The sequence below is a fragment of the Grus americana genome, chromosome 10 (genome assembly GCF_028858705.1).
Source record: "Grus americana isolate bGruAme1 chromosome 10, bGruAme1.mat, whole genome shotgun sequence".
In the NCBI taxonomy this organism is placed as follows: domain Eukaryota; kingdom Metazoa; phylum Chordata; class Aves; order Gruiformes; family Gruidae; genus Grus; species Grus americana.
In genome coordinates this window covers 12,270,206-12,294,523 of record NC_072861.1, presented here as the reverse complement: position 1 = coordinate 12,294,523, position 24,318 = coordinate 12,270,206, and the positions used below count along the sequence as shown (strand labels likewise).

Here is a 24,318-nt window from a genome sequence, read left to right as displayed (position 1 = left end):
TCCAAAATGAAATGTGTGGGAAGGATCACTTAATTCAATATCAATTTCTAAAAGGTGATTTTTGAATGTAAACCCAAAATGGCTTTCTTTCAAAGCTTCAGCCTTACTGAAACTTTTTTTTGTCTTCCTGGAAGAAAAAGGGGATGTACTATACATTTGTAGAGATGTAGAAACAACTGCAATACATTTACTTTCAGTGAATTGGCATTGGCTGCTAGAAAAGGAGGCAAGGCCTTCAAAATAATTTTTCTAGCTAGTTCCATCTAAAAACAGAAAATAGCATTGAGACAAAAGTGACATATGAAATCTGCCAGGTCATTTCACAGCTTCTGTCTGTGCCTTTTTCATTAGTATTATATATATATATCTGTATTCAAAAAGTGAGTTTTAACCTGATCAGAAGTAGGCTGCATTGATGCTCGCTCAAGTGTTGTCCCTTGCATATGTTTCTGAACTCCTTATGGCTATTTGGGACATAAAAGGGGAAGGACGGGAGAGTCCATGTCATATTTAATGAGATCATGCTACATTCTTGGGTGATAGTAAATTTGCTGGAGTTTGTTTGGATATAATGGGTGTAACTTAATAAGAGTTTGATTCTGGCTGTTGGAAGAGTAGTGTGAAGAGCTTGGAATAAGAAGTTTGAACAATAAGGTTAAAGTTCCCTTGTGGGTAAGGAGAGGAGGAAATAAAAGTCTTACCCTTCTTCCCAGTCTCTCTAAGGAGAGTACCTGAAGATATTGTGCAAGCCAGTTGTGAAACTATGTTTCTGCTGGCCAAGGGGACAGTCCCACCCTTCTATCTGATGATAGCCTATCTGTATCCTTCCTTACTCCTCCTTTGTATCAGTGCTAATGTTTGTGCAATTGTACAAGGAGTCCTGTGAATTTGCAGACTGAAGACTAGCCTTGCAAAACTATTTTACATGAAGGCAGGGAGTAAAAGAAGAATAGCCCTTTTTACTAGAAACTTGGACTGTTCAAGTCAACATGCAGCCACAACCTCAGAGCCAAATAACTTTTAAATCATCTTTATGTTCAGTGGCCATGTTTATTTTACCTATCTCTGAACTTTCTATCAGTATGTTCCTGGAAAGTTTCTTGCTGCCCTTGGGGAAAAAGGAATGGAAGATGTTCTGTCTGTCATGGTGTCTCAAAACTTCATGCATAGCTAGCAGCATGTCAGCTTTTGAGGCAAAATATGCTGGGCGTAACATTTATGGCTAAAATTATCTTGCTGTATTTGTTATACATTGTAGGCTGCTATTCAACGTGGTCCCTAGGAATTTTATCATCCACTTTTTACCACAATTTGGCAAATCACAAAGGTTCATTGTGTCACACTTTATTACCAACCAAATTAAATTTAGCTTAAGTTGTTGAAGAAATAATGACTTAAAAAACAATTAAAATGCTTTCACTAGCAAAATAGACTTAGTTTTTTGTATAGACAGGAATGAAATCTCGGTTCTCCATAGAAAGCATTTATATTAGAGAAACATGCCTAAGAATTCAGAAAACTTGCTGAAACTCAACTTTAGGAAGCTGCATATCCTCAGGATCTTGTTGGGATTGACTCTATGCTTACTGAATGCAGTGGGAAAGCTAACAATTACAGTAGTGAAGAATTAGGACCATTCACTCTTTATAGATTCATTTGATTTGGGAAGAATCACACATAGATCTTCTTTACTCTCCTTTTGCAATGTGGCAGCATCAAACGAATTATTCCCACGCTCCTGTAGAGGAATACATTATCTTGCCTGGACTGACTCTATTAGTTAGATTCGGCAGCCCCATTTAGTGCCATGAGCTGTTTTTTTTCCTCTCAAAATTAAAAGGTCGTTGTAATATTTAAAATAAATTTTCTCCTCTACACTACAAACCAATCTATTTTTGTTCTGTCTTAATGAGAGACTAGATCTTCATCCTTTAAGATACATCATTTCCTGTGTATTTATAACTAGAAATATACTTTGCTCATCTCTCTAGATCTCAGAAGAGCATGTTTATCCTCCAAATTAGCATTGTTACAGTTTTGGAGAAACCACTGCAAAGAGAGCTGAATTACTTGCCAAACCCCAACACTCCAAATCAATGACAAAGCTGAAAATAGAGCCTGGGTAACTTAACTCTTGCACTATAATCCTTCAAGGGGTTTTGTGGTGGTGGTGTGTTTGGGGTTTTTTTAAAGTCTTGCTCTGTCCATTTAAAAAAAAATCTTTCCTTGTAATGCTTTATTTTTTTTTTTAAATCATTTTTTGGTCCATCTACTATGAACTCTGAAATGCATCTCATTGAGGCATTTACCAGCAGGCTCTGTATCAGTCGATAGCTTTCTTGTCAAGACTTATGACAAAATTCATTCTCAGTGCAAATCTCTTTCATGGTCTGCACAGACGCCCACCAGCACCAATGGGAACATTGTGTGCTGAGTGAGAGTGGAATGTGTAATGGAGATCGGCAGCACCCTCTGGTGCTGAATTTTCAGATTTATATGAGCTGACCTTACCGTGTACACTTCGCAACAGATGCATAGCCCGTTGTTCTTTGTGAAAGTATGTGTGATGTCTAGCAGAGCAGGCCTGATCATAGGAGCTCCTGTTAATGCTATGCACTGGGGTCTGTTAGGAGGAGAAAAGAGGTTGTATTTAATTGGGTGATGTACTTATTCAGAATAAGCCATTCTACTCTTTGCTGGAAATCTTACCTGAAGTTTTTCACGTGATCTTCCACTGTAGTTAATGCCAGAGCGCTGTCTAAGGCATTCATATAGTAAAGAGCCTGTGTAGAAGAGCCCCAATTTACTTCTGCATATAACAAAGATAAATAATGCATATTAAACCATGGGCTTTTCTCTATGTTCTGTTGCAAAGGTCAGCAACCATGTTGTCTATGAGCCAAAGCAGGGTGTATTCTTTCATGCTTCACAGATACAGAGCTGTTGTTCTTTGTGCTTCATAATAGAATAGGTTTTGCTTGTGTGATGCAAAAACAAACATGCAAATACATCATCTCATTCTTTATATAAAAATGGTAGGGAATGTTCTTTCTCTGCTTAAAACCTGTTTTCTTCCCTCTTCCATTAACTTTGTATCCTTCTTCTGTGTATAAAATGGACAGCCCTGAGTCATGTATTTGGTGTAGAATTCAGGAAGTTCAAATTAAACCCTTAGGAAGGAACACTGCTAGCTCCAATTAGCTCTGTTCTACTGTATAGGTCAAAACTTGTTCTCCAAAACCAATTTTGGCATATACATCTTTTATCATTATTGTGCAACTGTTTGGTGGATGGAAGCAGGTAAGAAACAGCTTTCCACACTGTGAGATCTACATGCATGCAGATCAAGTCCTGTTATGCCAAGATACAAAGCTAATACCTGGTGCAACTAAGTGGAGGTTTGTGCAGAGGTCGTCTTTTCTAAGGAATATTAGTCTTTGCAACCCTTCAGTTGCTGGTAAATAAGTCCTGAACAAAAGTCATTCTCTTAGAGGGCGGGAGATAGGTAGCTTTTGTACAGTGTTTTCAGTGAATTTAACCAAGCTTTAAGCTGCTACTTTGCAGCAAGCACACTGGCAATATACTAGGAAAAGGTAGAAATCCTTAAATGCTTTTGACAATGGTCTTGTGACAGGTGCGTTCTCCTACAGCTGATGATATTTACGGGAAGACAACCACAGGCCATCCCTGTAGGTATGAGAGCACAGACAGGGAGGGGACACAACGATGCAGCAATATACACAGAAATGAGTAACACAGGCTCAGACCAGGTGTTGCTATCCCAAGCTAGCTGCAATGAAAGCACATCTGCTTGGAAACTTGCCTCTCATTTGTATTATTTTTTTCTACTGCAGAAAAAATTCAGATGGCTAGCACTGAAATCTGGACCTGGCTTAGTTTTGTCCTGGATACGAATAACCAGACTGTCTAGTCTTGTACTGATGCTATATAGTATTAGCACACAGATTTCTGAGGACAGCTCCTGTGATTCGCTGAGCTACTAAGCAGGTTTTTTCCAGCAGTAAAGTGTGCCCATCTTTCTTGATTTCCTGAGGAATTGTAAGGAGATGCTGGAGGATGATCAGTTCATGAGTAATTCAGCTTGCATTTTTGTTATATAATGGGCAGCAGGTTTACATTTTGAGTGAGGACCCCAGATGAATCAGGTAAGAGCACAGCAAAATTCAGTTAAGGTTTTGTGTGTGGATGGAAAAAATTATGAATAAAAGCCCAAATGTAGTAAAGATGTAGTGGGAATAAACCGATGTGCTGAAATGTTTACACAAAGCCCTGAACCGTACTTGAAGTGATTGTTAAACAGGCAAAAATTCACCAGACTATCATCTTAATCTATATTATATTAAGTGGGATTTAATGGAATGCTCTAGAGTTCCCTCTAAAGAAAGTTATTGGAGAAAAAGTAGTGTCTAATTCTGTAAGCAGAATTAATTCCTGTAAAATCCAGTCTGGCTACATAACATATACATTAAATAGTAGTGGTTTGTGGCCTTACCTGGTTTCTTATATGTTACATAAATGTATAGAAAGAGCTCAATGGCATAAGTGATGAGAGCTGCCCACCAGTTGATGACAAACATGACACCACAGCACAACAGCGCTCCAAAAAGTGACACCCACATGTTATAATATCTGAATGCAGGTCTCCAACCTGTTTAAAGAGAATCGAGGAAATTGGAAGAGCATAAAATACATTGATCAAATGGTGATCCACTGATTTTGTGCATACAAACCCGTATGCAATTTGTTTCAGGCTCAGTCAGAAGGGGTAGGAGTGATACGTGCAAATTCTCAGGCATCGTGAGTATCAACAGATACTTTCAGGTGTTGGCTAATGTAGATTTCTATATGTATAGGGTACTGGGTCTTACAAGGCTTTTACTACAAACCCTTTCCTACTCCTTTGTGCAGCTTGGCTTTGAGTAGCCATTCTGTTGATATGTATTTCTGCCAAATTAAAGCTCACTGTTTCAGAACTGAAAATAGATTTTTTTTTTTCTTCCTGTAACTCCAGGAAATTGGCTACTATGTCCTTTTGATGCATATACATAGAACTTATTAATGGGAGCTAAACACTTGCTGAGAGGAGAGTCTATCCCAATACTGTAAGTGCACCTGTCTTAAACTTGGAAATTGCCTGGCCTCACTGCAGAAAAATAAAATCATTTGCAATTGACTTTAAAAAGAGATTATTCCTGCTGCTCTTCAGCTGCAGTACTGAATCCATCCCCTGCTAGCAATTAAAATGATGAGGCAAGCAGTGAACCTCCATGGTGTGCAGGTCTCTGCCAGGTGTTCTACAGAGCAGACTCTTTGGAGAGGGGAAAAGATACAAGAAGAGGCTGAGCAGCCCTATCTTGGATCATCTTTGTAATGAGGGAGTGGGAAGGTCCTGCTGTGAAGAAATTTGCTGTCCTGCAGCCTTGCAATTATTATAATCTATCACTGTGAATTGTCAGAAATTAACTGGAGGAAGTGAGAAAAGAAAAATGGCTGTGGTTTTGTCTGAAATGTTAAGTAGTGGCAGAGTAGAGCGAGATGCCCGCACATGAAGTCTATAGAGGTAATTTTTACTCGGCTCCAAGGCTGCGTAGAGCAGACCTGCATTTGTGCAGCTGTGCAGGTAATTAGCAGAAGCGCTCATCTTTTCTGCCCTCTGAACAAATGGCACCATGCAGATCTATAGGAAGGAAGTTGATGTAGGCATTTATGTCACTACTGCAGTTTCTTTACACTGGAAATCAAAAATGTATTCCTCGCTCCTTGAAGTGAATAATTGATTCACAGCAGCAAGAAATTGTCTTTCCTGCGTGCCAAAATCATAGTCCTTAAGGTGTCACCCCTTCATTCATGAAGATAATGAGAATTATTCTGCTGTGGCGATGCACAAGCCTGAAAGCCAGTATGTTCCTTTGCTGCCCAAATGTAGAGAGGGGCTCTAAAGTTACCCCTGAACAGGACCTCGTTGTGCTTCACCTTACAATTCTGCTACTAGCCACTGCAGAGCTGTGCTGATACTGTTTGGTGGACTTGTTCTACATGTCCCCTTCCAGGCAGTATCACTTCTAGTGCAATTACTGTTCTTATGAACTTTACTGTAAATTTCACTGTGGATTTGGAGAAGGGCATAATGGCTCCTCAGTATACCTTACTTACTTTATGTGGCTAGAGTTGGCATAGGTTTTTATCCACCCATGCTGTGTGATAGTGAGGGGGAAAAACGCCCTGAGGAGGAGCTGTTCTGTTCCACTGGGATCCACCAAAGTGTTTTTCATCCTGTACAACTGTAGGGAATGTAAGGACTAGAGCCATTATTTTTATATTTTGGAGATAAAATGTCATCACATTCAATGAGAGCTGTAAATCCTCAGATCACATAGCTTAGATATTTTACAGGTACTGCAGCTTTCTGACATACAGTCAAAAACTTGCAGAGATCAGACTATGAAGCCTGCGTTTAAATCACTGGTGAATGCAGACTCACCTGGAGATTTTGCGTATGAGGCATGAAAGCAGGAGAAATTAATCAAAGCGTAGGAAGCCAGGAAGAAATTGGAGATGATGGGAGCAATGGTATTCAGTTCAGCTGGAAGACACACACACAAGTCAGACACAGGCACCAGTTTCCTAGATTGTTGGATAGCTTTTTCCTGACAATGCATTAAATCTGGACACTGTCTGAATTCGTCATCCAGGGAGACCCTGGGTTTTGTCCTGTGGTACTAATTTAAAGCCACCTTGATACACCTTCATTCATATTTAGTAGTGTCTGCTGATGCTGATTTTAATAACATTATGTGCTATGCAAGGTTATACTTGATACTCTGGTTCTACAGACTGGCCCTTAATGATGTAGATCTGGTGTAAATTTCAGAAGTTTAAATGTATAATTGAGAGGACAGATGCATTTCTCAAAAGACTTATAGTTAAAACTTATTGTTTTGCTTTTTAAATGGCAATCTTCATTCTCTCTACTAAATTTCCCATGTACTTAGTGTCACACAGTTTGAATTTCAAATCTTGGAAAAACTAATTTAAAAATCCCCACACCTCTAAATAGGGTAGCTGTGATTTTCTACCACCAATGCTGGCAAACTGGGATTTGCTTTGGGGCTGACTGTGGGGAAGTCTTGGCAGAGTAGGTTTCTTAATTATCTCAGCATTACCACCGAGCTATATGCAATATAAACGGGAAAAACATTTTTGAAATTGGTGACTTTGCCTTATTTGATATAGTTCTAAGCACTGCCTTCTTCCAGCAGATTGAACAGGAATTGCACCTACTCTGCATCTTTGAAAATGAGGCATTGAGATGTTACTAGAGTCTCTGTTGGTTTCTTTCTGCCTTCTTTAAGAATAATGGAAGTGCTACCAGGGCTTTTGGTGTGCTTGGGCTTATGTCAGAGCTTACCTGTCTGGAAATTTTTCTAACCATAGCTAATAATTGTATTAAAATATCAGTTTATATAATTTCAGAACATGAGATTATAGCAGTTGTGTAACGATATACAAACCAATCAAAATAAATGCCATAGCAATCACGAAAGTGAGAACGTATCCCCTGATGGGCTCATTGTTTTTCCCGTATCCCTTGGCAAAGAAGTGGAGCCCTTTGTAGACATTGTCCTTGCAAAGAGCCTGGTAGACAAATCAGAAATTAATTCTGTTAAGCAGTGCTTTCTTGCATCAGAAGTTCACTGTCTGTGGGTGACAGCTTGTTAGGCTTTTGCTAAACAAAAATTAAATCTTAGTACTTAAAGTACATCTACTGCTATGACACATAAACATTCAAATAAGGTGATAAGCCCATATCCTACTATATATAAAACAGGATATATATATCCTACTATATATAAAAAATATATATATGTATAAAACAGAATCTGAGGCATTTAATTCTTATTCAGTGCTTTAAAGATGATTAGCTGAATAGCTAAATAGAGCCTAATTTGGAGGAAATAAGCACAAATCAGTGGCTTGGTGTAAGTTGTACAGGTTATCTTTCTGTCCTGTGCCTTCTGTTTGTATTCTGTCCCACATTGCTGCTGCCCAGACAGCTTCTGGACAGCCTGTTTGAGCACACCTGCCAGCACCTGAATCTTATGGTCCTTAGGGCTCCTGCGTGTTCCTGGCACTCCTGTGCTTACAGGGTGGCTTTCTGTAAGAAGACAGAAGTGGCCCTGAAAGTAGCCTTGAAGCTCTCTATAACAAGCACGTATGTATCCCCCATTCCTGCAGCAAAGCTGAGCTCTGACCAAAGGAACGTTATCACTCTTGTATGAAGGTGCTAAGACCTGCCTATTTCTGTAGAAGAACATTTTTACATACTGTTTACCCTGCCTCTTCCTCCCACGTGTGTCAGTGTTGTTTAAATATATATCATATTTGGCATATAAAGGTCAATTAAATTTTATGTCTTTGAAGTAAAACAGAGCATAAGGAAATGGATAGTTTAATTTTACCTGGAAAACTTTGGGTGCGCTGACAAGAGATGCTAGAGCTGATGACAGAGTAGCAGAAAAGATGCCAGCTGTGATGAGAGGACCAAAGCCAGACACCATGCTCATCACCTTTAGGAAAAAAAGAAGAAAAAAAGAATAGCCAGGCTTGCATTTGGATATGCTTTTTGATCACAGACACATTTAAATACTCTGGTTTTATGTGTGTCTGCTTTTCACAGTTCTAAATTCAATATACTACAAACCAACTGTGAAGTAGGGAAATACTATTGTTCCTGTTTTAGTAAAAAGCAACAGAGGAATAGCCAAATTTTTATACAAGTATTCAGCTGTCTGCTGAGGCTATGAGTATTCTGTGAGATTTTTCTCACCTCCTTTACTAACTGGTTGCTATAAGTAACAGCCTCTACTTGATGGGTGAATAGTCAGCTCGTAGCAAGAAGGGAAAAAGGAAATGGCAGGAAAAGGCATCAAAGTACGAAATGTTGTTGGAGGTACTTTGGTTTCTTTTGGTTTTTTTCCTTGATTGAATATGGCTTTAAAAGATAGAAAATGCCTGATTGTGCTGGCATCACAGCAATGCTGCACACAGTAACGGTGGTCACTGTCAGGCCTCGCTCAGCGTCCCCCCAGAGGGGCTGCACTGGCCTCTGCGACCACTGAAGCAGAAGGATTGTTGAGAAGCACCAAACTGGGAAACTAAAAGATGAAGCGGACAGATGTGATTGCCAGATGCTTTTTGGTATGTTGGAAGTACTCCAGGAAAGAAACCACTTAATCCTGGAGATTTGTCAAATGAAGACACATTTTTTTCTGACTCTAGGCTGGCAAAGATAAAAGCAAGAAGTGAAACTTTGGCTATAGGGAGGTCACTGATTTTAAGAGTTGCCCTGGGTTGGGGCAGCTGAACTGAGGTGGGAGTGAGGATGGCAAATGATCAAGAAAGGAAGGAAAAGTAGTCTGTGACAGGGACAGCGTAACCCTTTTAAGGTGGTTACCCAGCCCTGTCATTTAGCAGAGCCAGCTGGGAAAAAAAGCAAGTGACTTTAAAAGCTACAAATGGCTAGTTGAAAAGCAGGTGCAGGTGGGTGGTGAGCTGCTCCTGTGGGCTGTGAAGCACAGGGGCTGAACAGACATCTGGGAGCTGTGGTTCTCAGGCTGCAGAAGAACTACTTTACTTTGATGCTTTGCCTGAGGTTTATTTTGAAGAATAAAAATGGTGGACAGTCTCTCTTTAGCCTAGGAGAAAGACCCCATTACTTCTCATTTGATTTTTCACTCAACTATTTTTGGATACTTTTTATAAAAAGTCAGAACTCCAGTTTTTGTACCGTGGCACAAACCTTTAACAATGACCACAGCACCCCTGAGGTAAAATCACATCCATGTGTAAAGGGCAGGGAGATGAGTTGCTCATCTAACAGGAGTTCCTGAGATCTTTGTTAAGTCTAGATTTTGAGTTTGAAGATGTTACAACATACACTGCTGCATGGTACTTTTTGAAAGAGGAGGTAAAGACCTTACCAGGGTGCTGGGAAGGCTGGTGATGGGCAGTATGAAGGTAATGTGGAATGCAGAGGACTTTCACCTTTGATTATTCCTATAGTTTTTTTTTTACTTTTTTAGATAAAAGTGGATGTCCTGTTGCAGTTAGTTGTCAGTAAATAATAGTTTTGCATGTTTGTACTTGTATACATGTATTCATGTATTGCTTATGATTATACATATTATCTCATTAAAACCTGAAAATTATTCATCAGCCCATAATCACATGGCTGACTTGCACATCTGGAAAAATCATAGCCTAGGCTGCAGGCAGACGATCCATTGCAGCTCATTCCAGGTACAACTGTATCATTGATGTTCCCAGTAGCATCTCGTACAACACAGGAGGCTGTGGAAACAACGATATATTATTATTTTCCTTCCTTGTGACATCGGAGGAATGTTCTTGCCACACTTTGTCTCTTAGTCTGCACACATTTTGTACAGCTGCTGCCTTAGTCTCATCCCAAAGAACAATGTTTAATTTGGGGCAGAGATTACTTGCCTGTAGTGTGGCTTAGTTTCTCATGTAAGCAAATATTTACTTCTGTTACTTTTAAAACAATCAGCCAGTTGACTAATGAGTACTAGCATATTTCTAGGAGTAGAGAACCAGACAGAGATCAACAATAAATTAACTAACTCAGAAGTATATTGTCTGCCTGTGGCCACTTTTACAAGTGCCAGTATTCAAAGGAGACAGCTCAGGGAGGGTCTTAGATCTAGGCATACTCTATTTATTTATTTATTTATTTATTTTTAACAGGGACACACAATTGCTTTAGAGACCCAGATCCTCGGCTGTTCAAATTGTCATAGCCCTATTGATACCAATATGGTGAGAAAACTTTAAACAGGAGAAATTACCTATTTGTTTTTGTTTTTATTAATATTTATGCTGTCATCTTTTGCTTGCCACCAGAAGTGGGAAGAAACATATGGAGTTAAGTTAGAGTGCTGATGTTAATATCTTTAGCAGCCAAAATGTAAGTTTATATGGTATCTTCAAATATGTCAAAACCATTGTTATTGAGAGTCCCAAAGTAACCATTATCTATTTAGCAAACCAACATGCAAACACAAGGAAAAAGAAAAAGTATTGTACTGAAAAGTAGACAGCTCTGAAGTTGAAATACAGTTATTGCTTGTGAGAACAATGCATTAGCACAGATTTATAACAAAGTGAAGAATGACTACCTCATCTTTAATTGCAAAGAAAATTTAGATCCAAATAATACAATAACCAGATCTGCAGCTTGACTCAAATATTCTGCCTTTTGCATAAAGTACAAGAACCACAAAAGTCAAGCAGACTTGAGATTCATCTCCCAGAAAAGGGAGTACCCTGCAGGGCTTTCATGCACTATTGAGGTATTTGCTCATAAGAATGTCGTTTACAAAGCTCTTTCTTATAGTACTATTAAAATAGAAAAAGAAAAAAAACATTTTTCTTGAACAGAGATTTATTTTACCCTTGTAATGAGAATTTAATTGCCTATTCCCCCAACACAGTTCACAGCTTCAGTACAGGTCTTCTTTTTACTCTTGTATCCATTTTATTACCTCACATTCCAATATTGTAGAGCACCTAGACACGTAGTTCATCTTCAAGACAGGCAATTGATTTCTGTCTTTGACATATAACATACAAAATGTGTTACCCTGTTACTCATGAGTGCTCAGTAAGACTAGAGAGAGCAAGTAGAAGCCATGTGAAATTTCAGTGTGAATGAGGAACAAAAGATCAGCAGATTGATCAGAGGTTCCTTTAATCTTTACTGTGCTCATAGATACTATATGCCAGTGGTCTTTGTCACTAAATCAAATGCAAAAGTATCCATACAAGTTATACAAAAGTCCAGCTGCCAAACCAGGACTTGTGTTTGTTGATTGCTGCTTTTTTTTCCCCCACTGTTTTTACATACAGTCAAATCAAAGCAACTATCTCTTTACATAATAAATCCACAGGATGACAAAGCAGTGAGGTTAATCGTTCATTTGCTTACCAGGCTTTCAAACTTTTTAACCGTATAAATTAAGACATGAAGCAGAGGTTCTGTACTTGCCTGCACATATTGCAACGCCAACGTAAGCAACTGTCGTAATCAGAATGGCCAGCATTGTTCCTTTGGGTATCGCACCTTGTGGATCCTTAAAACAAACCAGCGACCCAAAAAACATCATGAGTTTGTGTGCTACAGTCTGATTGCATTTGTATGCTAAGGAGTCCTGCCACGTTGTGATATGAAGATACCTTTAGAGGGTAGATTTTTATCACTTAGACCTGCACCAACATTTCCTGTCCTGGCATGTAGATAGTGAAGCAGTCCTATGGTGCAGTGCTGCTATCCTGGCCACGGTGAAGGATATTCTGCAGAAGCAGAGGTCATGTTTATAGCAGCAGGAGAGTCCCAAGCTCTGCATTTCTGGAGCTCCGAACTCTCTTTACATTGCAATGGGCTTTATTTTAATGTTTAATGATATAATGGGTAAACAGTTACTGAACTAACCATCAAGCTCCTGTGGGTGACAGATGGGCCCATTTTTGGTTAATCAGTAAGACAGATGCAGGTAGTCGCCCTGTACTGAATACCAGACTTTTGTGATTAGCAGCGAGTAATTGTTAGTTGTGTCGTGGCAACAGGCTACTTCCTTTCACTGTTTTGACTTTTAATTTAGATAATTTAATAGGGCTGGGTTATAATGCTTACAGACTGGCTCACAGCAATCTCGGCTTTGATCATGCAACTGTAAGAGTACAGATTTGTAATATACATTGTGTTTTTAAAAGGGACTTTAATATTAGCCAGCCTTACAGTTTAGTGTGTGTTTGCTTATGCTAGGAAGGACTTTTTTATGAGTTGTCATCTTAAGGTGGTTTAGTGAGGGTTTTTTTAAGTCAAAGATGTGTGGAATGCACTTTAAGCCACAGACTTTTGTACTTTAACTATGCTCGTTGCATGGGGGAATAAACCCAAAATACAAATTCGGAGCGTGGTGTGAAACATGGATGAATGACTTAACTGTGTTAATAATTAATATAATTTTTAAATGAGGTAAGGATTTACTGAGCTGAAAAATAATTGTAAAGTCACTTCAGCTGTATAAGACCTTTTGCCCTCAGATCATGGTAACTTTAATTTATACAGTTCTGGTGTGCATGTCTTAGGTCATTGTTTTTGTGGAGTCTTCTGCTGCAATCTTAAACACCGTAACATTAAATCTTAGGGTTAAAGCTTCTTACAGCTTTATCACTTTTAAATTTTATCAATAATTAAACACATATTTAATATGCTCTCAGGACTTTAGGGCCTGCTCCAAACCCCACTGAAGTCACTAGGAAGACTAGCTGTTTCTGTAAGTAGGCTTTGGACTAGGCTGCTACTTGAATGTGTAGCGGCTACAGAAGCACATACATAGGTGTTTGCAACAAATTCTAAAGAAAGTTTGATTGGTCAATTTTACACTTTTTGTAAATACTTCTTAGCTTGTTTTGTAGATTTCTGGAGAGGCTGGTTAATTTAATTAGACCTGTCTAATGCATCTGAACATGCTCAGTGGGGAATCTGCAGTCTGGAGGACTTGGTTATAGAAATCCACTTATTGCCAGACTGAAACAATTGCAGAGAGACAACGGGAGAACAGCTTCCCTTGGTCCACTCAGACTATTTCCAATAGCTTATGATAGAAGTGCTGCTGCTTTGGGAGCTTGCCATGTATAGAGAACACTGTATATGGCAAAAGAGTTATTTTAAAAGGATGGAGATTGTGTGAGGCTGATTCAGTCTCACTGGACAGAAGTACAATGATTTTTGGGGTTTTTTTAATTAAAAATGGAATCTCATAGATGCTATTAGTGGCTCAGTTTCTATATATTTCTCTCTGTGCTTGGTTTTCAGCAGTCCTCTGAAAACAAAGGAGATGAGGCATGCAACTCAGTGTGAGGAAGGGAAACAGAATTGGCTGTCAGGATCTGGTGAACCTGTGACTACTGTGCCAATACAGAAATAACAGACCTTTGGTTGAATCCTTAAGGTATACAAGACAGTGGATCTATATGATAACAATGGGTCTATATGATAAAGCCAAATAACTTCTTTTGACATGCTGGGATTACCAAGGTGTGAGCCACATCTTTTTAGTGACTTTTTTTTTTTTTGCTAGTTTTTTGGTGGTTGTTGTTTAGTATTAGATTGCAAGACTTGAGTTATGGATACTTTTGGTGTGTTTCTGAATTTCTGGTAACATTACAAAGTATTGCATTGCTCCATGTTTACTAGAGACACTTTACCAAATGCTTTGCTGAGCTTTGAATTACTTCAGCTTTGCGTTTAGCTTTAAACACTCTTTGCATTAAATACACAGTGCAAAGTCATGAAAACTAGAGGCCACTCAAAGTTAAAACTAAATTCCTCTCTCTAATTTACCAGTGTGTTTAGATACTGGAAAAAGCATCTTGTAGAACTGGTATACTGCAAGAGGAGAGTGGGGACCTGACAGAATGGCCACAGCAAGACAATTGGACCTCCTTTCCCTTTCTCTTCAGACTCCTTTCTTTTGTCACAGCTGCAAACCTGCAGCTTTTCCTTTGAGCAGCCGTAGTGACATGGGATTGGGACATACTTGCTTTCATTAAATGCTCTGTTTGCTCTGCCCTTGCTATAACCCTGAATAGAAAAAGCCGGTCTCCACTGATTCTCGTGAGTACAAACATGAGTTTTACATGTTTGATTTTTAGGATGATGTTTTAGGAGATTTTGCAAAAGAAGAGCACTAAGAGCTATACATGTAATTTCTCTTATGTCATGTGCTGCTAATGGACCATTAATATTATAACAGGTTACTGAAACATGCTTTTAAATGATATAGCAACCTGAATCTAAATGCAGTAATTTGTGTAAATACCCATAATGCATCATGAGAGAAAATGTGAACTGATGTTTTAAAATAATAAAGCAGGTACTTAAAAGTGAGAGTTCTGCTTCCCAAAATAAGACATGATTTAAAACTGAATACAGTGTTGATTCATAATTTGTTTTCTTGTTCTTTTTTTCAGCCTACAGCTATTATTATGAAGTTTATGAAATACGTACTTTCAGATCTCCTGAGATATTGGCTCCTGCAAGAATGCCAGTGGCAGCTGGGAAAAAAATGGCAAACACCGAGAAAAATCCTTCTCCACTTCTGAAATCTGGTCCAAAGTTTTCTGCAAATATTGATGCTGCAAATATAGGTGAAAATGAAACATACCACCAGGATTTGATTCCAAAGGTACTTAATGAAGGAGGTGAATAAGCTAGTCTTTCCCATCCGGATGACTGGGTTTGAATTTGTCTCATATCATAAGCCAAGTGAATTTGATTTCCTTAGTCTGGTTCCCAGTAGGATGTGCTTGTCTGCATCTCAGAGCTACAGATCCACATTGAAGTGACAGGAGTGTCACTACAGCACTTGCACTTAGCTCTATGGAAAAGTTTGTCTGTGCTCTGCTGGTATATAAATGACTCAAGCTGCAGCTAACGGTGCTGTCAGCTTCAGCAGCAGACAGGCAGACTCAAAGATGAAATAAATTCCCTTGGTTTGCAAGCTTACTTAAACTCAGGCAGAAGATCCTGATCTTGTGACCTTTTTCAGTGGAATCCTTAACTCAGTATGAAGCCAAAAAGAATGCAAACTTACTATTTTATGATAGATAGCAAGGTTACTTGCCTTGGTAATTAAAAAAGCCTCTTGCCTTCTTTTCGTTGTTGGTAGGAATGACTGTCCCAATAAAGAAGTTTGCAATGGCAACAAGGAGAACAACTAGAAGAATAACTTGAGCCTATTAATAGAAACAAAAAGATTTTCCTGATGATTTTAATTTTCATTGACTGTGGAGATGGCTATATAGTAAGTTCTCTGTATATGTTCCAAATGACAGATTACCAGTTTCTGTAGTTCTTGAAAATATCAGGAATCAAGATAGCTGAATCAGCTAATGACAATGGCAGATAGTTTTTACTAAGGTGGTTATGAAATATATAGTTATAATTTAATTTTATGTTCATTTCTCTACAAAAAAGGCAAAACAAAACAGCTAATGCATTAATATCAAGTATAAGACATTTTTATATTGTTATAAAATTTGTTTAGTTGCAGCGGGTTGTCACTTCAAGGGTTATAATACCTAATTGTTTTTCTGATCTCTTTTACAAATAGTTCTAGTCTCCATCACAGCAGAATGTAAAAATAAGGGTGCTATTCTGGACCTGATTTTGGTAGCCATATTCTACCCTCTAAAGTATTTCCATTTGAATTTCCATTTTGAACTTTTTTTTACAGGTGAAGGAATAGCGGAAATCATTAGAGATTAAGGAATGGATAGCAAATAGAGTTCTTCTGCTGAGCAGGGCTTGAGAGAGTACAGTGATAAAACTATATATTGTTTTTACTACTGTTTGTTCTGTCAAGCTGCATCAAAAATAAGGGCAAAAGGGGCATTTACCCAAGGCTCTAAATGATGCCATGAATAATAAAAATCAATATAATCAAGCTGTCTGCAGAACACAAGCTTCGTCTTCCCTTTTAAATGTGTGTTCAAGGAAGAGCATTCGTTGAATGTAATGATTAAACTGCTATTGCTTTTAGAAAGATCAAGCATAAACTGAAACAATGCTTTTGAAAATTCCACCTGTTGTATAGCATTCCTCACACACAAATACTGTACAGTAGTCTAATATACTGCTTGCTTTTATGTTCTTTTAAAGGTTTACCTTTGCTTCCCATTCCATGCCAGCAACAGAGATGCCAAGAAGGCATACAACAGTTATGGTACCTATTATTCTGATGTCATTGGACTCATCTACCATCAGTGTATCACTCTCCTGAAAGCAGTAAGAAATGTTATTAGAACCAGTCTTTCTCTGCCCAACTGGTGAGATTGGGTAAAAGGTGAAATAGAAAGCAGTGAGCTGTCAAAGTTTCAGAGATTTGTGAGACCAAATGTTTGTATTTCACGTTCCAGCAGACTCTTTGTAGTTGGGGTTATTTGGCTGTCTAATTAGATGTCTGCTCCTCTTCTGATTTTGAGATTCTTGTTGAGAAAAGTATGAAATATATTCATAAGGTAGAAATAATGGAGAAGCACTCTATGGCCTCAGCTAAAAAGTATCACCACTTAAATATATTATACAAAACAAACAATTCCAAAACCAAAACAACAAAAAAGCCCCACAAAAAAAACCCCAAAACCCCAATTTAATCATACAAGTGAAACATCTACATTTACCTTAAGAAGTTCTACAACTGTTTCGGCAAATCCAACTACATACATAGCAACTGCCACTGCGTTTGCAAAAGCAAAGATAAGTCCTATAGATCCACCAAACTCTGGGCCTAGACTTCTGGAGATAAGATAGTATGCTCCACCTGCAGACAGAAATTATTATTATTTCAGCACAACTAAATGCTCAGGTTTTGCTTATTTTTCTCACGTAAATAATATCGCAGGAATCTCGGCTTTTAGCCTAATAAACATAATCAATATTTGCCCTATATTAAAAGAGGACACATTAAAAACAGGAATGTGCTTTGTACTGGTTCTGCCTTCAGACTTTTCTGTATACCTTTCTATTGCAGAAATCTTTTTAGTGCATATTAGCATGCAAAACTGGACCTTCAAATAATTTTTCATGATACATAGAACAGAGAGAACCTTACTTCCAGTCAGGTTCTGACTTACTTGGATCTATCCCAATGTTAACGTGAAATATCATATTCTGTGGTACATTGTTACAGCTCCTGCATAGTGATGCAGCAAAACTTTAATCTTCTTTGCGATTCACCATAAATGGAGCTTATTAGTTTGTCAGTTAATTATTTCATCTCATCTCACTGGCACTTAATACTTACTGTCAGGAAGTGCTTAAGATTATATACATTTTAATTTACTGTTGATCCATTGAGAGAGATCACTCCAAATATATTTATTTGTTATTGCTTTGCTTGCAACAAAGTTATCTTAATTCAATTTTTTTTTCTAATCCAAATCTGCAAATTTTTGTACTTTTCATGAGATCATATTCACTTACCTCCTCTTACTACTCCATTAGTGCAAATGGCAGACATGGAGATACCTGTTAATGTTGTTACTACTACACTCAGACCAATAACTATGATTCCAAGACCTGAAAGATCCGAAAAAGAAAGTATATTCAAGTGTATTCAAATACCTGTTCTGCTTAAAGGACATAGTAAGAAGTTGCCGTTTTCCACAGAGGTTAGAGCAGACCAGTTATAACTTTAAGGCTCTGAAATGCACTAAAACTTTGTTTCATAAAATACCTGACATGCAGCAAAATTATTTACTCATCTTCCAAGGAGTGGCTGAAACGTAAGGAGTTTTATAAAGAAGGTATTAAACTGAAGATATCCACTGATCTGCATTAGTCTTTAAAATAAGAGGAAGAGATGCCTCATGCTCAGTTTGTCCAATGATGTCCAACCTGGAATGCTCTGAATAAGAAAGACCTGCTGAAAGGTAACAGAAGAATTCCATGAAAAGCCAGAAGCCATCCCTCGCTCAGCAGTAGGCAGGAACATCTGAAACGTACTTCACGGACTGAACTGGAATCTGGGATTTATTAAAGGTGACAACTCAAACATGCCATAAATTGTGATTAGAGGTGGCTAGAATTGTTACCTTCTAGTCCTTTTAGATGTACCACTTGGTTTATCGTCCCTCTGGCTTGCCTCATATGAAAATAATACATAAAGACCTTTTTGTGCTTGAAAGCATTAGTAACCCTATGATTTTTACCTCCACGGACAAACCCATTAGTTGCTATCGCAGAAGTTGACAACCCAGTAATTGAGGTTACCATCGTGGCGAGAAGAATTATGATTACTCCAAGACCTGTCAGTAATAAGAAGATAAAATATTTTACTTGTGTTCCACGATTCCTGCAAGTTATTCTCTCTTTAAATTGAATTTTCAGGCCAGAATCAGAGCAATAAACTGAAAAGATGGTTTGTTGACCACTTGCAGTTTGCAGAACATTTCCAAGGAGTCCATGTCACGGTAGTAAATTATTCCCATCAGTCTTCAAGCAGTGATTCTTTCTGACAGGAGTACCCTAGCCAGAAGTTCTCATGATTTTCAAAGGCTGGAGGAAATGGGCAAACAAGTGTCCCTTGGCATGGATACTTATGTCTGCCTTTAATATACATCCTGGCTGTTTAAGTGAAGAGATCGACGCATTAACCAGAGCTCTTGTAAGAATGCTGCTGTCTTTCATCAGTTAAATTATTGAATCAGAGAAAGACTGACTGTGTAGTTTCATAGTGCACCAGGACAAAGAGTCTATCAGGTAGAGAGAGAAGACCTGAGTGCAAGCCTTCTATATTATTACTTGTCAAGCTATCAAGTGCTGCACTTCCCCACTCACTCCTCATCCCCCTCTTTCCCTGCAAAAAAGTAGTTTTACTCTAACACAAGACAAACATTTGAAAATGGAAATACTGCTTTTTAGATGCTATTTACTTTAACAGGTGACCTGTAATGTATAATCTTAGAGAACGTAAAATCTTTTTTTTCCCCTGATATCACAAAATTGTATAATTAAACAGGAATAATCAAACATCTAAAGATCAGTGGTAGGTCATTAGCTATAGGTGAACTGGGTTTCAGTTTGAGTAAGACTCTGAAATCTGAGTTGTTTCTAGTCTTTGACTATATAGTCAGGTTTCTGTTAACTTTGTGAAACTGTGCTAGAAACTAGAAACTATATAAGTAGGAGGTGCCTAGTATGATTTAGAATCATAGAAACATTGGTTGGAAGTAACTTCTGAAGGTCTGTAGCTCAGCCTCCCAGCCATAGCAGAACTATTGCCAGCGCAGGATTAAATCAGTGATGGCTTTGGCTAGCTGGGTCTGGAAAACCTCCATGGACAAAGATCCCAAGCCTCTTTGGATTACATGTTCCAGGGCTAGGCTACTGGTCCAGTGAAAAAGTCTTTCTTCGTATACAAACTGGACCTCCCAAGCTACAATTGCAGCCATTGCTTCTGTTATATTTTCTGGCACTAACAAGAAGAGTTTGGCTTTGTAGTTCCAGAATACTTTCTTGTTTCAAGTCAGGTGAAGACATAATATGACATTTTTCTCTCAACTGCTTCTATTTCCATTTCTATCTATAAGAGGAGAGGAAAAAAACTAGGAAAAAAAAAAGAAACAATTACAGTTTGGTGCCAAACATGGAATCAATTCTTATTTTTATCTGAACTTGTTAATGCTTATGCAATAGCTCTCTTGTTTCTGTAAGGTACGTAGGTTTTCAGCGTGGAACTGAAGATTATACATTGCTTGTAGCAATATTTATTGACCAGGGCTCATTCAAATTGAAACTTGGATCCTACAAATGACATCCAGCTAGAACTACTACAAACGTAATGATTTATCTGCTGTATTTCTACCTTTTGGCTTCCAGATCAGATTCCTGACTTCATACTGGATGGTTATAGACATCCAATCCCTGAATGAATGTTCTTTGCTGCTTAAATTATAGCTATGTTATCACAATCCTTAAAGATAGAGCAATATAATGTGTGAGAGATAGATGATATATAGCATAGTGTGGGATATTTAAAGTGGTTTGAGCCTCTAATAAATCATGTTTACCTATTGATTTCTGAACTCTTACTATAATGAGTCATGCACCTATTTTGTATGCTGGTCTGTATTAAAAAAAAATACAAATGGTCATTCCTTTTGGTCATCTACCGTTACCTAGAAGGATGTTGTTAAACCATGCAAATTTTGTGCCTGAGACATGGCTGAATATGACTTTTAATCAGCTGTTTACTCTTAAATTAAGTTAGACGCATTATTCTTAAAGTAGTTTTAAAATTATTTGGTAAGTGCACGTGCATCCCAAGGAGTATTTTTCCAGAATTTCGTATTGCATTTCACAATTCATGTTGTTAACATGTATATGATAAATAGGGTCAGATATTTTGCTAATTCAATGAGTAATATCTGCTTGAAAAGGCTTTAGTGTTATTTAAAAAAAATATTTTAACATTTAAGATGAAAAGTGCATAAAATAAAATGACTCAACCTAAACATCGTTGTAATATAACGTAATGTAACATAATTGTAATATTTGGGGCCAGATAACATAAACTTGGTGGTTTTCCCTGCCTTTGGCTAACCATTCCATGTATAGGTACAAATACAGACTTCGGAGAGCCCCCAGATGTTAGGTGAAAATACCAGACAAGTTTGGGACCTGGAACCTTGTCAGGACCATACGGTCTCTTTTTTCCAAGCTGATGATAAACGGAGAACCTTGTAGGAACATTATTTTTCTCCCCTGTAAGAGCTTTTGCCCAAGACAGCCTATAAGGATATGGAAATAATTGGGTTTTCTCTCTTTGGCCCTCTAATGATGGGGATATAAATGGTGCCCAGATGGTGGTTTAACTGACTCATTTAATTTCCATGTTAGTAGCAGTACCCAGTGAAATCCCCGAGCCTTGGTGATGATGAGCTTCTATCACTGTTCTCCTTAAGCAGCTTGGCTAGGGACTTAAAGCTCATTGCTTATAAGACATTCAGAAAATGCATTGAGAAATTATTCAAATGGAATTTGAGGTCTCATTTTCAGAAGTAAAACTAACCTCCTTACATAAGACATGCAATTTTAAAAAGCAACAGCAGAGCAATAAACCATAAGAAAGGAGAGTCTGCTTATCAATGAATTAAAATGGTAAAATTAAATGTGAAAGCAGAAAGGCTGTAACTGATGTCAGTGCAAATTAATGTTAAAATCTGATTAAAGTTTAGATTGAAAACCAGGCATATGGCTGCTAAGTAAGTTGTTCTAAAATGAATTACTCTTGCCTATGGCTATTCTCACACCTCAAAACAAAGTAATACTTCTTGATGATCTCAATAAGTTACTAAACTGCCCTTAAAAACTAATTTTGCATGAAACCCCAGAGCAAAGTCTTGGCAATATTAAGATGCAGAATTTTCATGGCAAGGCATACTCTTATGAGTGCCCTGGGCTGTACGCTCTCATTTGGTATGCATCATAAAATCAGCAAGCACCCCTTTGTCAGGCACAGTGCTAGAGCCACGCATGGAGCACTGCAAAAGTAGGTAAAGTTCTTCCGCTTACTTCTGGAACTTTTATTGTTGGTTTTTTTTTTTTTTAACTTGTGTGTCTGTAAGTTTGTGGCTGAATTTTTTCTTAATAAGTATTTCATTTGTTTCTCTTTTTTAAAAGCTCAGTCTTGGTCAAATGAAACTTCTGTGAAATTACTATATTTTGTTGGAAATGAGACTTCAACCATGCAAAATTTTGGAGGTGTTTAGTTTCACTTCTGTTAACAAAGAAGTGATCGATATTTATATTCAATTTGAATTTGAGCACTGAGTTTTATCTAAGACCAGGAGAGTTGTCGCCCCAAGGCCAGAGTTTGGACTCTAGCTTGTGTCTACTTAGTATTTCCATTCTGTGAGAATCCAAACTGGAATACTTGCCATCCACCCTTTGGATTGCTGTTTTTTATGACATCTGGGTGCCAGTCAAAGATTAGGGTCCCATTATTCTAGATTGTATGATGATATAACACAGAGTGACACTGCCACGGGAGTTCACATTTCTGTGCTTCCCCAGAGCAGCAGCTCTAAAAAGGAAGTTGTACCACACAACAGCTACGGATACGTTGCACCTTACTGAGCTGCTTCTAGTTGCTGGAGATTCTTGCAGTGTTATGAGCCCTTTCCTCTCTCACTGGTTTCACTGAACACTCAACAACATGCTGGACGGAGGCCTTGGGGCCCAGTCTCACAGGGACTGGGATCTGGGATTTGGATTAATTAAATTGCACAATGAAGCAGCGAAGATACAGCACACAATGAAGCGTACTTAGTTAATTTATATGAAAGCTGTAGCAGAGTTTTTAAAACTTAATGTTTCATAGTACACTAGTATCTAGTGCTGTGCTATAGTTAAAAATAAAATCCTGATGAGATGAGGCCTCCTTCCAGTTCTGTTTTCATCTTTGCAGAAAAGTGTGAAGAAGTGTTGTTTTTAATATGTAGATGACAAGGTTTGGGATTCACAGATAAGCAATGTGTGAACTCTTAAAGGTTAACTCTGTATGCACATATTAGAAATTGGCCCGAGTCATGAAGTTTACATCTGTTACAGGATCTAAATACAAATTTCACCAAAGCTTAGAAATATTCAAATGTGATGATCATATGCATAGTTAACAGATCTGTGCCTCTAAGCAGTAATTTGGCTGCAACTCTGGAAAATTCCAATAGTTTGGAGGATTAACATCATTTACCCTGGCAAGCATTTGAAAACATTATTTAGTTCAGCATGCAAATGCACATCTCAGATTATATATTAATCATGATCATGTATAGTTTATCCTCTTTATCCCTTTCACTGTTGAAAATTATATTAAATAAGATACATACCAATTCCTGCTTGGCCTACAATCCAGGAAAGTCGAATAAAAAGCATCACACCCCAAATATTAAGCATACATCTTACCTAGGTTTTAAACAAAAAAATACTGCATTAGTGCAACGTTGAAAGTAGCGTTAACAACCAGAAGGGTGATAGTGTGCATTGCAGGCTTTTAAAAAGCACCTCAAACATCCCTCAGGTCCACCTCCCTCTCTTACTTCTTAAAAGACCTTAGTGTTGCAGAACTAATCTTAAAGTTTGTTTTATTTTTTTTTTAGAAATGGAGATAAGTTTCTCACCAGCACACCCTTCACCCATCCAAACTTGACAAATCCTGTTTTGTTTTCTTCTTCCTTGCTGACTGCTGTCTCATCTCCAGCAGTGCTTTCGCCATTAGCCACTCTCTCGACTGAGCCAGTATTCACAGCTATGTTCTGAAAGATCACACAGAAAACAAATACACTTTTGTACCAAGCAGAGGACACCTGGCTGCACAAGAGAGACATGGAATAAAGGAATTCAAAAGAAGATCAGCTTTTACTGTCTCTGGAGTAGAGTGCAATATTCTGCTCACACCAGGCATCAGAAGGTGGGCTTGCTAACAGTGAGAAAAGATGAAAGAATCACTTAAGCAGAGTAAATACACTGTTATCTGATACTAAATTGTTTTTATTGTCAACTGTATTCAAAATACATGTTATATTGGTATGTTAGTAGAGCATCTCACTTGTGAGATGCAGTAGAGCATTGCTTACTGGTGAAAAAAGACTTAGCTGAGTGCTGCGTGGCAAAGTTATGTGATGAACTCTGGTGTTTTCTGTTGGATA

At 38.0% G+C, this 24,318-nt stretch overlaps 1 protein-coding gene across 2 annotated transcripts in view; it reads right to left on the bottom strand.

Moving 5' to 3' along the window:
• The window catches only part of SLC12A1 (solute carrier family 12 member 1), a 47,317-nt gene that overhangs the window by 17,826 nt on the left and 5,173 nt on the right, over positions 1-24,318 (bottom strand). Inside the window, exons 2-16 of one of the 2 annotated variants that reach the window (XM_054837559.1) lie at positions 23,791-23,925; positions 23,500-23,575; positions 18,820-18,915; positions 17,290-17,429; positions 16,775-16,885; positions 15,732-15,843; positions 15,116-15,243; positions 12,089-12,173; positions 10,220-10,371; positions 8,481-8,588; positions 7,533-7,656; positions 6,503-6,604; positions 4,514-4,669; positions 2,710-2,809; positions 2,512-2,623 (exon numbers count right to left, since the gene is read on the bottom strand). In XM_054837559.1, the coding sequence (XP_054693534.1) occupies positions 2,512-2,623; positions 2,710-2,809; positions 4,514-4,669; positions 6,503-6,604; positions 7,533-7,656; positions 8,481-8,588; positions 10,220-10,371; positions 12,089-12,173; positions 15,116-15,243; positions 15,732-15,843; positions 16,775-16,885; positions 17,290-17,429; positions 18,820-18,915; positions 23,500-23,575; positions 23,791-23,925 (1,737 nt within the window). Of the gene's footprint in view, positions 1-2,511; positions 2,624-2,709; positions 2,810-4,513; positions 4,670-6,502; positions 6,605-7,532; positions 7,657-8,480; positions 8,589-10,219; positions 10,372-12,088; positions 12,174-15,115; positions 15,244-15,731; positions 15,844-16,774; positions 16,886-17,289; positions 17,430-18,091; positions 18,188-18,819; positions 18,916-23,499; positions 23,576-23,790; positions 23,926-24,318 lie in introns of both variants that reach the window. The other variant, XM_054837558.1, reaches the window with a different exon arrangement.